This window comes from Uloborus diversus, unplaced genomic scaffold (assembly GCF_026930045.1).
Source record: "Uloborus diversus isolate 005 unplaced genomic scaffold, Udiv.v.3.1 scaffold_795, whole genome shotgun sequence".
Classification (NCBI taxonomy): Eukaryota; Metazoa; Arthropoda; class Arachnida; order Araneae; family Uloboridae; genus Uloborus; species Uloborus diversus.
Genome location: NW_026559006.1, coordinates 53,644 through 68,691, shown reverse-complemented (window position 1 = coordinate 68,691; position 15,048 = coordinate 53,644). Strand labels below are relative to the sequence as shown.

The window sequence follows — 15,048 nt, the reverse complement described above, 5'->3', positions numbered from 1 at the left end:
CACATTAACATTCTTATTCACAACAGTGTACACAGTCTTGTCTGTGATCTGAGCAGGGGCGTAGCTAAGGGGGGGGTTTTGGGGACAAAACCCCCCCCGAAACGTTAGTCTCAAAAAAAAAAAAAGAGAAAAAGAAGAGAGAAGAGAAAGAAAAAAAAAGAAGAAAAGGAAAAAATTCCAAGCGATCATATGTATATATATATATATATAAAATATATATATATATATATATATATATATATATGTAAAAGAAGTAACCCCCCCCCGAAAGTCGGGTCTAGCTACGCCACTGGATCTGAGTGATGTGTCTGATTTGCAAATATAGTTGAACCTGGTTAATTCAAACTACATTCACGATCCCCGTCTTACGGTTTGTTTTTCATTATTATTTGAGCAAGACCAACTACAGTGAACACAAATAGATTTTATAAGTCCCTTTGAAATTCTTTCAACGAAGTTTGACTGTACTGAAAAGATTTCAGAGGAGTAAATCCTGCTAAGAATTTCTAGCAGTTTAATACAAGTAAGCTTACATTAGAATAACCTTATCACTGTAGATTAAAGAAAATATTTGGAATGTTAACTATATTCAAAGATTAGTTTTAAACTCATTCAATTGGTGTTTAAGTCATTATAAGAATGTAATTGTTATTTAGGAGGTCAATACATTGAACACTTCTGTAAATGAACATATGTTGTTGAAACAGACATAACATAAAACCAAACATCGTGGCATGACAGCTCATGGGGCCAATGCCTACTGTGCCCATCTCAGTTTTCCTGACCAAGGGCTCTGGGATGCTTAGGCAGATTTTCCAGTTAGGTGGTCAGCCGAATGCGGAACTCCCAGGATTTAGTTCCCAAGCACGCTTGGTACTCATTTTATCGACCCAATGAAGGGATGAACGGCTGACAGACATAACATAGTATTTGATCTGAAGTATGTGAACAGAAATATACAAATTTGTTAGATTAACTAATTTCAAAAGCACATGATCACACAATCAAATCTTCAGTTATTTTGTTAAGTTAAATGAATAGACAGTAGTGATGTGCCGGATATCGGTATCCGTATCCGCGAGAGGAAATAGATCCGTATCTGGATCCGTTATTTTTTGGCGGATCCTAAACGGATCTTTTACTTTACCAAATTTTATTTCGTGTTTGAAATTCGTAGGATAGACAACAATGAAATGGTATTCCAATATATATGTATGTATTATAGATATTGTAAGGTATAAATTCACTTATCTTTATCTTTATAATGAGATCAAAACTTAAATCTTCATTAGATTTTTATTGAAAAAAAATTTGTAATTAAATGTATAACGTTAATTTTATTATTAGAAGAAACAATCACATTTTCAGGATTAAATAATACTTATTTATCATAATCAAAATTAAGTAATGGTAAGTTGTACTTCAGAAAGAGTAACTTGGCAGCTTTGTCCCCCAAAAGTCTATTCCAATGAGGATCATAAACAATCCCTGCTCCACTAAAAAACTGCTCACTTGGTACGCTTGTTGCAGGTGACGATAAATATGTGCGAGCAATGCGACTGAGATCAACGAGTCTTTTACTGTTAATCTGCCAATACTTTAATGGATCTTGGTCTCTTGATAATCTTTTCTCTCTGGCATATTCTGCGAGAAAATTAGCTTTTGCATCTGATATTTGATCATCGAGTTCTCCATCATCATCGTCACTATCCAACATGTTGGCCATAGACTTTTCTAAACTGTTGCAAGGCTCCTTTCTAACACTATTAGATTTTTCTGTGCTAGCTGCAGTTGTTGTGGGGCTTACTTCAGTTTCTAAAGCTGTTAGTAATTTCTGTTTTATATCTTTGATGACAAAGTCACTGAAGAATTTACCTTTGTAACAAGGGTCTAAAAATGTTGCCAGTTGGAACAATATATTTTTATCAATTTCAGAAAAACGGTGATCTAATTCATTCTTCAATGAACACACAAAATCAACAGCAGCAGCTGAATTGATGTTGACATTTTCTCCATTTATATCAGGAATGCCAATCTCGTCATATATTTTGGTCAAAGCTCGTACCAGAGGAATAACGTTGGATACACATACGCGTTTTGTGAGTTCAATTTTTTTCTGGTATCCTCCAGAGGCTTCAGAACTTTTACTAAATCTTGAATTAAAACCCATTCTTTGGCATTAAGCTGTTCTATTTTATTATTAGAAGAATAAAGTGACAACGAGACCTTGATGCAGTCAAGCCTTTCCAACATATAAAAGCTGGAATTCCATCGTATCGGCGAGTCTTGCAAAACTTTCAAGACTCTTTGATTTAGTCGAACTTGCAATTTTACCAATTCTTATTTTGCCACTGAAGAGTGATTGAAATGTCCCGCAATTTTCCTACATTTCGTAAGTAATAGGGAGATTGCATCGACTTTTTTAATAGCATCTTTGAACACCAGGTTCAATTGATGTGCAGTACAATCGATATTATTTATTTCAGACAAAGTGCAGGCAAGTTTCATATTGGATCCTCCATCTCTTACCATGCAGTTGTTTTGGAATTCCCCATTCTTCTAACATGCTTTGAAATAACGCCGAAATGTAATCTCCAGTGTGCGGTTCTTCCAAAATATCTGCTTTCAAAACGATATTTTTTCGCATAAAATCTTTGGTAATACCATGACAAGTTAACAATAACAATGAAACCCTCGATGAAGAATCGGACCAGATATCTGAAGTAAAGGAAACTTGCTCAAAATCTTGCAACATGTTCTTTATTTTCGACGAAACTTTGTCGTAAAGTTCACTGCAAACTAGTACTGTAAAATATTTTCTGCCTTTTAAAACATAACTTGGGACAACATGATCCATTAATCGTCGGAACCCCCAGTTCCTCTACGTCTTGAAAAGGTAAATCAGATAATGCTATCATTTCAGCAATTAAGTAATCAAGTGTAATTGACTTCGGGTTTGTGCTATTCCACATTTTAGCTTTTTCTATGCAGTCATCCATAAAAGTTTGTTGAAATCCTCTCGTTGCAGTCTGTAAAGATGCTCCTGGAAGTGCAATGTCATCAGTTTTCTTTTTAACGGAATCTTCTTTAAGGAATAAATCGTATTCTTCGGGAAGTTTTCACTGCAGATGGTTTTTTAAAGAAGTTGTTCCTTTACCCTTGCGAGATAATCTACGTCACAAATTTTGCATTTGGTGCGTTCATCATTTACTACTACAAAATATCTCCATATTATACTACTAAACTTTTTTTGTTGACATTGGTTTATACTTTGATTTCATCACTTTAAACTAAATGCACAAACTGTATCTACTCTGCTTGTGTCACACTAAAAATAAAAACAAAACTCCGTGCAGTGCAAATTGAAATTTTTCGCGTTGCCACTGCAAATGAAAATGCTGAGTTTTAATTCTATGCCATGATGGCAAATATTATTTGCCGAGACAACAGGGGTGAGTGGAAGACCTGAGTTCTTACGTTATCGCTCTTTTAGTTTTGTAAAAAAATTTACGGTTAAAACTGCGTCAAGGTTAAACGCGCTTATCTTTGCCTCAACATGATTCAAAGCAGATTAACCATTAAACAAAAGAAAACACAGTGGTGGCGTATCCAAGGGTGGAGGGGGGTAGATATCAGTAACCGAAATTTGAATAGAAATTTGCCTTTTTTGACCATTGAAAAGAAATAACGTCAACTATCTCCTTTTTTTTTGGCAATGCCACAGGCAAAGCAAGCAAGAGGGGGGGGGGGGCATCGATGACACCAGGAATTGAATACAGAAAAAAAATATTGAGCTCCGTATCCGTATCCGTGGATCTCGATGCTAATTATCCGTATCCGTGGGTCTTGATGCTAATTATCCGTATCCGTGGATCTCAATGCTAATTATCCGTATCCATGGATCTACATTTTTCACGATCCGACACATCACTACTAGACATCCTGTTACAGGATTTATGCATCTTTTTGGTCCTTTTTCAGCTTCTAAAAGACATTTAAAATGTAACTGGAAATGAAAAATAATTTCTCATAAAACAATGTCTAGTAAAACTATATATCTACGCAATGAAGTAACTTTGAAAATTTAGATAAATGAAAGAAATGGAATGAGGAGAATAAAAAAAAAAAGAATTAATGGATTAAAAACGCAAAATAAAAAATTTAAAAAAAGCATAAAAAAATAAAATTTTAATTTAAAAAAACATATGTGAAGACAAAAAAGTTCACCACATTCAACATTAAAAATACGTAATTAACATTTAAAAACGTTTCAGTATACACTACAATGCCAAAAATATCCAAACACTTTCAATAATTGACAATCTTTAAACAATAGAAATACATAACAATTTGTTCTGTAATCTTTGTCATTTAAAAAGTGAGGAAGAGCTCACTTTTCAGTAAAAATACAATTATGCATGCATTAGGGGACCAACAACTAATTGTAAGAAGAAAAAGAAAGAAAAATGATCCAACCCCTATCTTAAAGAGCAGTAAATATCAAAGTAGACTTACTTGATATGTAGTATCTTTTTCAGAATTTCCGTAAAATTTTCAATGATATTCACAAAAATATGAACATTTCTTTCAGCAATGCTTATTTCGTTTGCAAATTTTGGCTTATAACGGGCAGAGGCGTTTACCTCACTGTACAGAACTTTCAGAAAACTGGACAGCACACAAGGAAAACATTACACTGAAATTTGAATTGAAAATTTAAAAAAAAAAAAAAACTTAGAAACCAATGCTCATTGAAAGGAAAACTATTTGCACATGAGCAAAGGATAACAGTTCATAACTCAAAATTTGGAACAATATCCTATCGAACTGCATTTAAATGATTCTCAGATGGAAAGATTTATGCTAAGGGACTGTCCAAAAATAATCAGTTTTTTCCTTAATCACAATATACATATTTTAAATGATTGTTTGCTGATTTGTGAGCAATCCCTTATGATTCATAGCCTATCACAGAATCACTGAAATACAGTTCAACAGACTATCGATGCTCTAAATTATATGATATTAAAGTGGATTTTTAATAATAAGTTTCCAAATATAAATGGCCATGAAATTATGAAACTGATAAATTGTCATCTTTTGGACACGTACAATGAAAAAATTACTTCTTGAAATGCCCATATTTTATCAAATTTTCACTTTCTCATTTCAAGCTTCAGAAAATGTTTCTCATGTGCTGGCACAGGACTTTTTTGAGTCAAAAACCTATGAAGTAAACTAACATTTCTGAAAGAACATGTTTACATCTTTGAGAATATTAGAATACATAAAATAAGAGTACATAAGTTAACTATTTGTGAACTTTACAGCTTTTTTTTACCTTTAAAAATGATGCAAAATAGAAAATAAATTCTTTAAAAAGCCTTCAATTTGTAGTTGGTCTGCTAAAAACACAAACAATTGAATTTTGACCGAAAATTGTGAGCAAAAGCATAACCTTCACATGACAAAAGTAACAGAAATTTTTTTCAAGTAATTGTTTCAGACCTTATGAAATTTGAAAAAAAAAAAAAACCGTTTGTCATTGCAAGTGACTTTGTATTTTAAGCTATATATGCAAATGCATTTAACACACTTTTTTGAAAAGTGTCAATAGTTCATTATTTTTTAAGTACTTAACAATTTTTTGCATGCAACAATTACATTTCAAAATATTTTGTTAACAAAAAGCAAGTACATTGAATCTTTTGTTAATACATTTTACCAGTGCAAATGAATGTTTAACTATTTCGATAAAACTTAAAAATACTACGCAATAAAACGATGGATTAAAATAGTAAAACTGGATAAAACAAAGAATGTGAAATACATTTGAGACAAACCCAACCAATCTATTAATGCCCCACTTAACGATGAAAATATTAGCTTTCCCCCAACTTCAGCGGTAGAAAGAACAGAATAGTGCGTTGCCTGCAATGCAGCAGGAGCCTTGAGGGAACAAGTCATCATTAGAGTGAAAACTGAAGTTGTCACCATCCCTGCACTAAATTCCAAAACACACATGCTGATTGCACCAAAAACTGAAAAACAAAAAGCATAATATTAGGCATCATAAATAAATTAAACCAGGAGGGTTAGAATCAGGGGCGTAGCTAAGGGGGGGGGGGTTTGGGGACAACCCCCCCCGAAAAGTTAGTCTCAAAAAAAAAAGAGAAAAAGAAGAGAGAAGAGAAAGGAAAAAATTCCAAGCGATTACACACACACACACACATATATATATATATATATATACATATATATATATATATAAGAAGTAACCCCCCCCCCGAAAGTCGGGTCTAGCTACGCCACTGGTTAGAATATTATGACATCTAAATTTTCAGGGGTGCCCTCAATAAGAACAAAGGTGTACCCCCCAATACACAAAGACCCCCCCACCAAAAAAGAGGAAAATACTCTTTAAAACAACCCCTTAAAAATTTCAATACTATGACCCTCCCCTCTCCTCCCAGGAGGGAACCCTTGAAATTTTGTTTTTGAAGGTAACTTAAAAAACTCAGGCAAGTTACTTGTCATTTATACAGAATTTAAGGTTAAGAGTTTTCATAAAATTGGAAATAAAAGTAATTTATCATGCTTTAATCTATAATATTTAAAATGAAAACTAATTATAATTAGTGATGTAAAATTTCTGGGAATTAATGCTCAAGGAAGTATTCCCAGGGATTATCCCTGGGTATCCCCAGTATTTCCGGAAATATTCCCAAAATCAATATATTGTATTTACGGGAAGTTATAATTTATGTCACAAATAGTTGAAAAATACCTTTTTATTACATTGTAACAAATAAATTTAATAATAGTATAACATCATCATAATTAGGCTAAAAAAAATCAGAAACTTAAGTTCAAAAGTAAAAGTGTAATTAATGAAAAACATATTGAACTATTGTTCTTCTCAAAAATTTCGAAATAGTTTCAGCACTAAGACTTTTTAGGCCAGCATGGCATTTGTAACATGTTAAAATTTGTTTTTCCACCTTACGAGAAATTGCCTGTTTGTACTCAGTAGAACAGTATTTACACACTTCATTTTCTTTTTGTTAATAAAAAATTCCATATCACGTCTTTTTTCTTTCCCATTTTGTAAGCAACAAAAGTTAACACAAGTTATCTCAGGCATGGATCTATAAATTTGGGGCCTCCCTGCAAAAATCCAGCAGGGTCTCAAACTTTTACAGCAGCATTAACTCACTAAAACACTTTTAACTTTTTCCCGTTTCAATGCAATTAAAATTATTCTGCTTTATTTTGGCATTTCATTTTAAAGAACATAATACATACCTTCATATCTTTATTGACATTTATTTTCATACTTTAATTATGTTTAGTTTGTTGTTTATTTTTAAAAAAAGTAGGCTAAAAATTGCTTAGAACGGAATTTTATAATCTTTTCAAATGTTTCATAACATATTATCAATGAAGCCATCAAATTTGGAAAAATAAAGCTACTGGCCAGGGATATGATTTGTGCTTGGGAGGCCCCTGCACTACAGGAACATTGCACTAAAAACCAAACTCTATTCATATGAAAATTTACTTTTAGGAAGCTTGCAGTTGGTTTTACTATCTTTCCATCCATCATATATGTTCAGGATGAATTTTAAGTCCAAGTATAAAATGTATCACAAAAATGAGCACTTAATGTTTCATGCAGAAAATTTATTAATATTAAATAATTAACCTGAATGTAGTTGTTGCTTATAAAAATAACTTACAGAACAAAACAGAATGCAGAAATGAAGGTAAAGAAGGAAACCACAAATTAATGATAATCCACTGGAAAAAAATCGGAATACTTCTTGCTATCAAAACATAATGAAGAAACATAGAAAGATCCCTAAACAAAACAAAAAGTATATGAACACAAATTATTTGCTAAAGAAAAACAAAAGATTAAAACAAATAATTTTTAATTATAAAGCAATTTATTCAATAAATCGTCCAGCTAATACAGGATCATTCCACAGTATTTGGCTGTAAAACGTCCCTACTTAATATAACCAGAATTTTTGAACTACAAATCAAGACAGATCATTAACCTGGGGGGGGGGGGGGCATCTATTTTTCCAGAGGTCAAATGTCACCAAGTTGAATATTTTCAAATCTCACAAAAAAAAATAATTTGGAATTAAACCCTTGCAATATACATATAGTAAACTCCTGATTAGCGGCAGTCGGATTATCCGCGGGTCATTTCACAATTTTTTTTTTTAAATGGCAATCAAACGTTTTTTAAGCTTTGGATTGTGTAATTATTTGTTTTTGGCTTTTACGTTAATTGTTTTACATTCAATGTTAGCAGATGCAATGTAACAATGTTTTTAGCTATAATTAAAATGTATGTGTGAGTATTATTCATATTTTTTAACTATTGTACACACTAGTATCGTTTTTTATCTATTATTCGGATCATCCACGGTTTTCGCTTAACCGCGGTTAGAGTGCCACGCTATTTCATGGAAAATCAGAAGTTTACTGTATTTTATGAAATTAGAGCAACTGTTCCAATGTTTTGAAACAAGAAAATAACTAATAAATGATAAATAATTCAGATGTACAAAGAGTTTAAGTTAAAAAATAACTCAATATGGCACCAAAAAGAGAAACTTAAAGCACTTCTACAAAGGTGTCAGTCATATTTACTGTTGAAAACAAGTTTCAGAGGCAAATTTTCATCGCCTCTCAAAAATTAAAAGATTTCTTGAATTAATATGTAAAGTTTTGATAAAAGAAGATATTTTAAAGTTTACAATGAATGCTCATAAAAATATAGAAAAATCAAGTTTATTTATACTTTTGTTAATTCGGTGGAAATGTAACAGAAAAGTGGTGGGATGTTTGACCTGCAAGACCTGCCAAAATTGGGACGTCTGGTCAATTTACCCCTACTTGATGTTGAATTTCAAAATATTTTCATTTCTTTCACTGCATGAAATACAAATGAGAATTTAAAATAATAGAAAACTTGGCTATCTGTTCTTTCACACTGTAAAAATATAAATATTTCAAGATTTAGTGTTACGTACAGAGGTTTCACTCGAATCATGTGGAATGATCCTGAAAAGACTACAACACTTGAATGCTTTTCCTTTTAAAGGTTCTAAGATAACAAATATGAGTTATATTTTTTGGGCCATAGCAGTGGAATGAAGCAGATTTAAGTGTAAATATAAAGATGAAATCAAGAAGCAGATAATGTCCTTGAAACTAGTCCTATTAATCTCTGATTAATAGCACATCTATCACAGTAACTGCGAACTACAGTCGGACCCCGATTTAACGAATTCATCGGGACCGAAATTTTTACGCAATAAATCGGGATTATTCGTAATATCGGGGATGCAAAAAATTTTAGAAAAAATGCATTTCCTTTATCTAAAAGTCTTTATAAGCAACTGAACATATTCATAATTAGAAAATGTACACTTTGTATTCAGCATTTCCGAGACTTATTACACACTAGCTAATTTCAAATTTTAAGGTACTGAATAATAGATGTTTGATAACTTCCTTGGCACTTGACTTGAAACAGTTCTCTTTCGACTTTATGGAGAGAAGAAAATACTGTGTCATTTACAGCTTGCTGCATGAGGGATAGTATTTTTAATGTTTCCAGGCCATGTAAAGTATTAGAAAAAGTTTTAACGGGACTTAATTATCGCTTTCTGCATCAGAATCTCTATTCATTGGCTGCCCCCTTGCCCGTCAAAAATAGTTGATTCCAAGGAAAGTCTTTTTCTGCTTCAGACAAGATCGTTGCATTTGGAAAACAAACCAATGCTATAACACAAATTATCAAAAAAAAAATGTTTTTGGCTGTTAAAATAATTTGTTAATTCACGGTTTATTATTCGGTAAATAGGGGGTTTTGCCTTCCTTTTAGTTGGAGAGAAAAATTTGCTAAATCGCAAAATTTATTAAATAGAGGTTCGTTAAATCGGGATCCGACTGTATTTTAGTTAAGACTATTATTACACACTTATTGAAACCATGTTGACTCATGAAATGCTTAGAATTTTCTTTTGGTGAATCCCTTTTCCCCCGTAGGAAAATACAACATTAAATTATATTGAAAGCAAATCAAACATATTATTGGTACTTTGTGCAAAGTAAAATAAAATTACTGGACTTTTAATCAAAAATAAATAAATAAAATTAATCAAAAATAAATAAATAAAAATAATGTATTAACTCATTACCAGTATTATTACAGTAGTAGTTATTAAACTACAACTAAAATCATTTAGTTATTAAAGTTTCACTAACCCGTCCAATATATTTGGTAACTAGGCAGTGCCAGCAATATTTTATAAAGTTTCAAAGTCTGCCTCTACTGATGTTATCTGTAGTCGCTTTTCGTATTCCTTCTACATAATATATTAAGTTAATAAAAACTATAGTGAATTCAATGAGAACTGATAGTGGAAGTAAACAAAGTAACATGACACTTGGCGATACCGTTGTCTGATAGGAGGTCGAATGGCAAACACAAGGCCAATCAGACAAGCAAAATATTCCTGAGAAGAATCGGCAATCTAATTAGTTATGTATGAAAATGACAAATGTTGGCTTTAAACGGCAACCCTGTTTGTTTACTTCTGGAACCAAGCAGGTGCCTGCACGGGGGAGGGGGGGAGGAACACTTGTTGGCCCTGGCCCGGGTCTGAAGAGGGCTCAGAGTTTTGTGAAACATATATAGAGATGTAGGGATAAACAATATGAAGAGGGCCCTTAGAAGTCATTAGTGACTGGCCCCAAAATTTCTGTGCAGCCCTTGTTATCAAGTCTTCCTTAATGTACTAAGCATTCTTACTAGCTGGATACACTGCTAGAGAAACATTACCATCAATACTACTTCATATGCACGTTTTAATAAAAATTAATTTTTAATGATGGCTATTTTAGACAATTTTGAACAAAATATGAGAAACATTTCAAAAATGTCCTTACATTAGATCAAAATATAGCCACTAGTTGCATAGTTGGCAAAACTGAAGGCTTCTTCATTTAAAATTAACTTATTTTACGGCAGCGCAGTGGCATAGCTAGGGAGGGGCGGTCCACGCTGGACCACTTTTTGGGAGGCGGCAATTTCATACTTTTGATGCGAAAAAATTTAATGTTTTTCCCAATAACTAAATCATGCTTTTGGTCTTTTATGGGGGTCTAAGGTTCTGGTACGAATATGGTAATGAAATTACTCAAATACAAAACATGTGTTGTTCTTGTGGACATCTCAGTATTATATTGTTTGTTTTTCCTCTTCCTTCATCTGAAGCTACAGACTGAAGGCGGTGTAACATTTTTTGGGAAGAGCAACCGGAAGAGTCTTCCTATCCCTTAACGTCACTAAACAGTCCAAAAGTTTACTTTTTGGCCTTGAATCTCAAAACATTTCCAATGGCTAACACTCACTCCATCCCTTTGCATTTTATCTTTTAGCCTAATATTGAGTTTTTAAAATTTCAATACCAACAAATTCCTGCTGAGGGGGGGGGGGGGGGTCAAGCCCTGGCCCTTCTTTTAACGTGGTTAAAGATAGTCTAATATGTGTATTAAGGACATCAACTTTGAACTTTAAAATCCCCATCACATCCAATGTCTCCAAAAATTGCTTAACGTTGAGGTTTTGAAATTTAAATTTCAAAAAAATTCTAAGGTAGGGACCCCAAATGTGCACGAACCTAACGTCATCACAGTTGGCTCAAAATTTCGTTTTCAGAAATTTCTAAGGGAAGACCGCAAAGCCTTCTTTTCTCAGTGATGAAGAGCTTAAAGCGAGCAACAGTTTCGAAAAAGATTTTGGTGGGAAACCCACCTCCAAACTCTCTCTTTCATGGTCAAACAACTCCCCGTCAAATAACGGCTAAAGTTTTTAGGATGTCATTTTCAAAAAGTTTCATTGGGAGACGGGAAAACCATCTGACTTCCCAATATTTTTGGAAATAGTTGGAAACTTATGCCGTCAAAGATAGCGTACAATTGCGTTTTTGAAACTTCAGCATCGGAAAATTTCTCGAAAGCTCGCGTACGTTCCCTATTCTCTTTAACGTCATCAAAGATACACTAAAATAGATTTCAAGTTTTGAAAATATTTTTTTTTTTGGGGGGGGGGATTCAGTCTTTGTTGGAGCTAGGGGAGGCCCTTACATCACTATATTCAGCCTACATTTATGTGCTTTTCAGTTTAGTTGAAAAGCTTTCCTGACAGTGCCGCTGAACCTTCCCCAATATCTTCACATATCTAAAGATAGACTAAAATTGCTTTTTTAAGACTTCAATTTCGGAAAATTTCCTTGCGAACTCCCAATCCCCCTAACATCAATAAAGAAAGCATAATACTAATTTTAATTTTGAAAAAAAAAAAAAAAATCTGGAGGGAGCTCAAAGTTTTTTTTCTATAAACAGTCACCAAAAATTGCTTAAAATCCCAAGTTTTGACTTAACTTTTGGAATTTTTCGGTGGAGCTCTGAATTTATTTTTTCTTTCTTTTCTGCAAGAAAAATAAGAAAGAAAAAACATTTTTTTTTCTTTACTAAAATCTTATCAAAACACTTTTTTTTCACTCTTTAATGTATTAACTATTTCCCATCAAAAGGGTGGCAAACTGAGGAACTACCCCGGGCGGCAGAAAGCGCAGCTACGCCACTGCGGCAGTGTCTATTGCTGTCCAATGCTGGTAAGTAAGTTTGCCCATTTATAAAGTTAATGAATTAAACAACATTTGTTTTGAAAAAAATTTAAAAAAAAAAAAAAAAAAATTCTATTGATATTCAACAAACAATTAAACAACAATAAAGCAAATATACAAACAATTTTTGTGAAATCAACATTCCTGCACCAAACGATCCAACAAGTGAAGCTAACTGACCAAAGATGCCAGTCCATAATCCTATATCTTTAGTTGAAAAGCCTTGATCAACCAGAAATATAGGAAAAGTGGAAAGTGCTCCTCTTTCACCTACAAAATGAAATGAAAATAATTTAAACCTAATCATAACAATGCAGAAGAAAGCATAATTTTTTGACACATAAATATTCTATCAAAAGATGACCAACAGAAAATCTTAGCATTTTAGAATATATTTTCTTTAAAAATAGCAAAATAATTTTTTTCAAAATATTTTTTGCATCAACAATATTACAACAACAAGATTACATTAAATGTTAATAATAAACAAATTTTGTGAGCTTCTTTTATGATTTGAATAAAACTAAACTCAACCATGTACATAGCTGAACCACAATAGACAGCATGTCTAGAGAATGTTCAAATAATTAAACTTTCAATAAATTGGTGAACCAATCAAATATATTTGCAATAAACGAGACAGCCCGGTTATCACAGTTTGAGACTTTAGTTTCGTTCTTATTAGAACTTTTCAATCAAGCATAGTGAATAACTGAGCCGGAGGCAGATGTCATCTCATTGAAGCAGAGAGTGCCAACAAACTTGTAGATAGAGTAAATCCATATAAATCTACACTGCTACAATCAAATATAGTCAAACAATGTGTATCATAGAATAACTTTAATCAGAAACACAGTTGCTTTGAACTAATTTAATTTATAGTTGGGAATGATTAACTTCAACCTGATTGAATTTCGCCCAGATAAAAGTCATCACAATTAATTTCAATTAATGAAGGTTGAACTTAATCTCGATTAAATTATATTCGTTCCATAAAGAGTTGATTTCCATTAATTCAGCTTTCTGCACTTAGATTAAAATCAAAAAGGATTTTATTATTAAAATATGAATATGCATTTTTCTATAAATTTCAAAAATCTCTATAATGTTTGCATGTTGTAGGATTACATTACATGATGAAACCAGAAATTTATTTACCTAATTTATACAGAAGAAGAAAAAATACAACAGGGAGAGTTCCTTTAGTGGATAATACTAAATGTGGAATTTCATAAATATTATATTTCTTAGATGAAACAAGTGGTTTTGAGCTTTCAGTTCTTTCCTCTGAAGAAGCATCATCATTCTTTTGAACATGTCTTCTGTGCAATAAATTTTGATGAGATTCCTCTATACTGAAAGGCCTTTCAACTTCAGAAAGTTTAGGACTTTTTTCAGGGGTATCTTCTTTTTTCAGTTTTTGTTTTCCTTTGTCACTTTCAACTGTCGACTTCATATACTGAGTGTACATTGGTAGAAACACAACCATAGACATAATGTACATACTTGTCAAACATAAACATGTAAAACTCCAGCCATGGTAGTAATGTACCCAAAATACTATGCCACCACCAAATAATGCTCCCAATTTATAACCAACAACTTGAGCAGTATTTCCATGACCCATTTCCTGCTCTTGTAATATATGTAATGCTAAAGCATCAACTGAAACGTCCTGAAATGCGGATAAGAAGTTTAAAAGGAGTAGCCACGTAGACACGATAAAAAAGTACTCGATATTGATAAAAATGCCTAAAAATGAAACGAAAGTAAGGCTAGCTAAACTAAATATCAACCACATCCATTTGCTCCAGAAAAGATCAATAAAGGGAGCGAAAACAGTTTTACAAAGCCAAGGAAGGTGTACTAATTTCATTAAAGATAGACGCGTGTGAGAAAATCCAGCAGATCTTAAATACATTGGAATAAATTTATCTTGGAAACCATAAGCTATTCCTTGCACAAAGTATGCAACCCCCAACGTAAATATTTTACCTATCATTGTGATTATATGACAGACTAAAGTACTTGAGCTATAACTGAGCGACCACTATCCGAAAATGACACAAGAAATTTCTCAAAACTATTTTCCTTCAGTTTAAGTAAAACCATGATCGCGAAACCAAATGTGTCAAAAGTAAAGTTCTTGCCGGTGCCAAAAGAGAGTTGCCATCGTATCACATATAATTTTGATCAGCTGTTGATTTGGTCGTTTACGATTTGGCCCGTTCGCTGGAGTTCCGAATAGCAATTGATGAAAAAAATTTCAGTTATAATGTTTTACGAAATATGAATATTTTTGCTCAAATGCTGCAGTAAAATAAATTTTACG

The 15,048-nt window shown here is 32.7% G+C and overlaps 2 protein-coding genes across 2 annotated transcripts; both read right to left on the bottom strand.

Moving 5' to 3' along the window:
- Positions 1–1,381: 1,381 nt before the first annotated feature.
- On the bottom strand, positions 1,382–2,170 carry LOC129233906 (zinc finger BED domain-containing protein 4-like). The gene has a single exon (XM_054867832.1). It carries the CDS (start codon positions 2,168–2,170, stop codon positions 1,382–1,384), a length of 789 nt encoding a protein of 262 aa, XP_054723807.1.
- A 1,686-nt stretch (positions 2,171–3,856) lies between these two features.
- On the bottom strand, positions 3,857–14,718 carry LOC129233905 (major facilitator superfamily domain-containing protein 3-like). Its single transcript, XM_054867831.1, has 5 exons — positions 13,875–14,718; positions 12,839–12,986; positions 7,740–7,861; positions 5,805–6,041; positions 3,857–3,984 (listed from the first exon to the last, which is right to left on the bottom strand). Exons 1-5 carry the CDS (start codon positions 14,716–14,718, stop codon positions 3,857–3,859), a joined length of 1,479 nt encoding a protein of 492 aa, XP_054723806.1.
- Positions 14,719–15,048: the final 330 nt, after the last annotated feature.

Excerpts from the sequence above, each read along its gene's own strand:
- LOC129233906 (XM_054867832.1), bottom strand. The coding sequence starts at position 2,170 with ATGGGTTTTAATTCAAGATTTAGTAAAAGTTCTGAAGCCTCTGGAGGA.
- LOC129233905 (XM_054867831.1), bottom strand. The coding sequence starts at position 14,718 with ATGATAGGTAAAATATTTACGTTGGGGGTTGCATACTTTGTGCAAGGA. Across the intron at positions 12,987-13,874 it reads TCTTCTTCTGTATAAATTAG|GTGAAAGAGGAGCACTTTCC; the intron begins GTAAATAAATTT and ends TTCATTTTGTAG. Across the intron at positions 3,985-5,804 it reads CACATTCTTTGTTTTATCCA|AAGCTGAAAAAGGACCAAAA; the intron begins GTTTTACTATTT and ends AATGTCTTTTAG.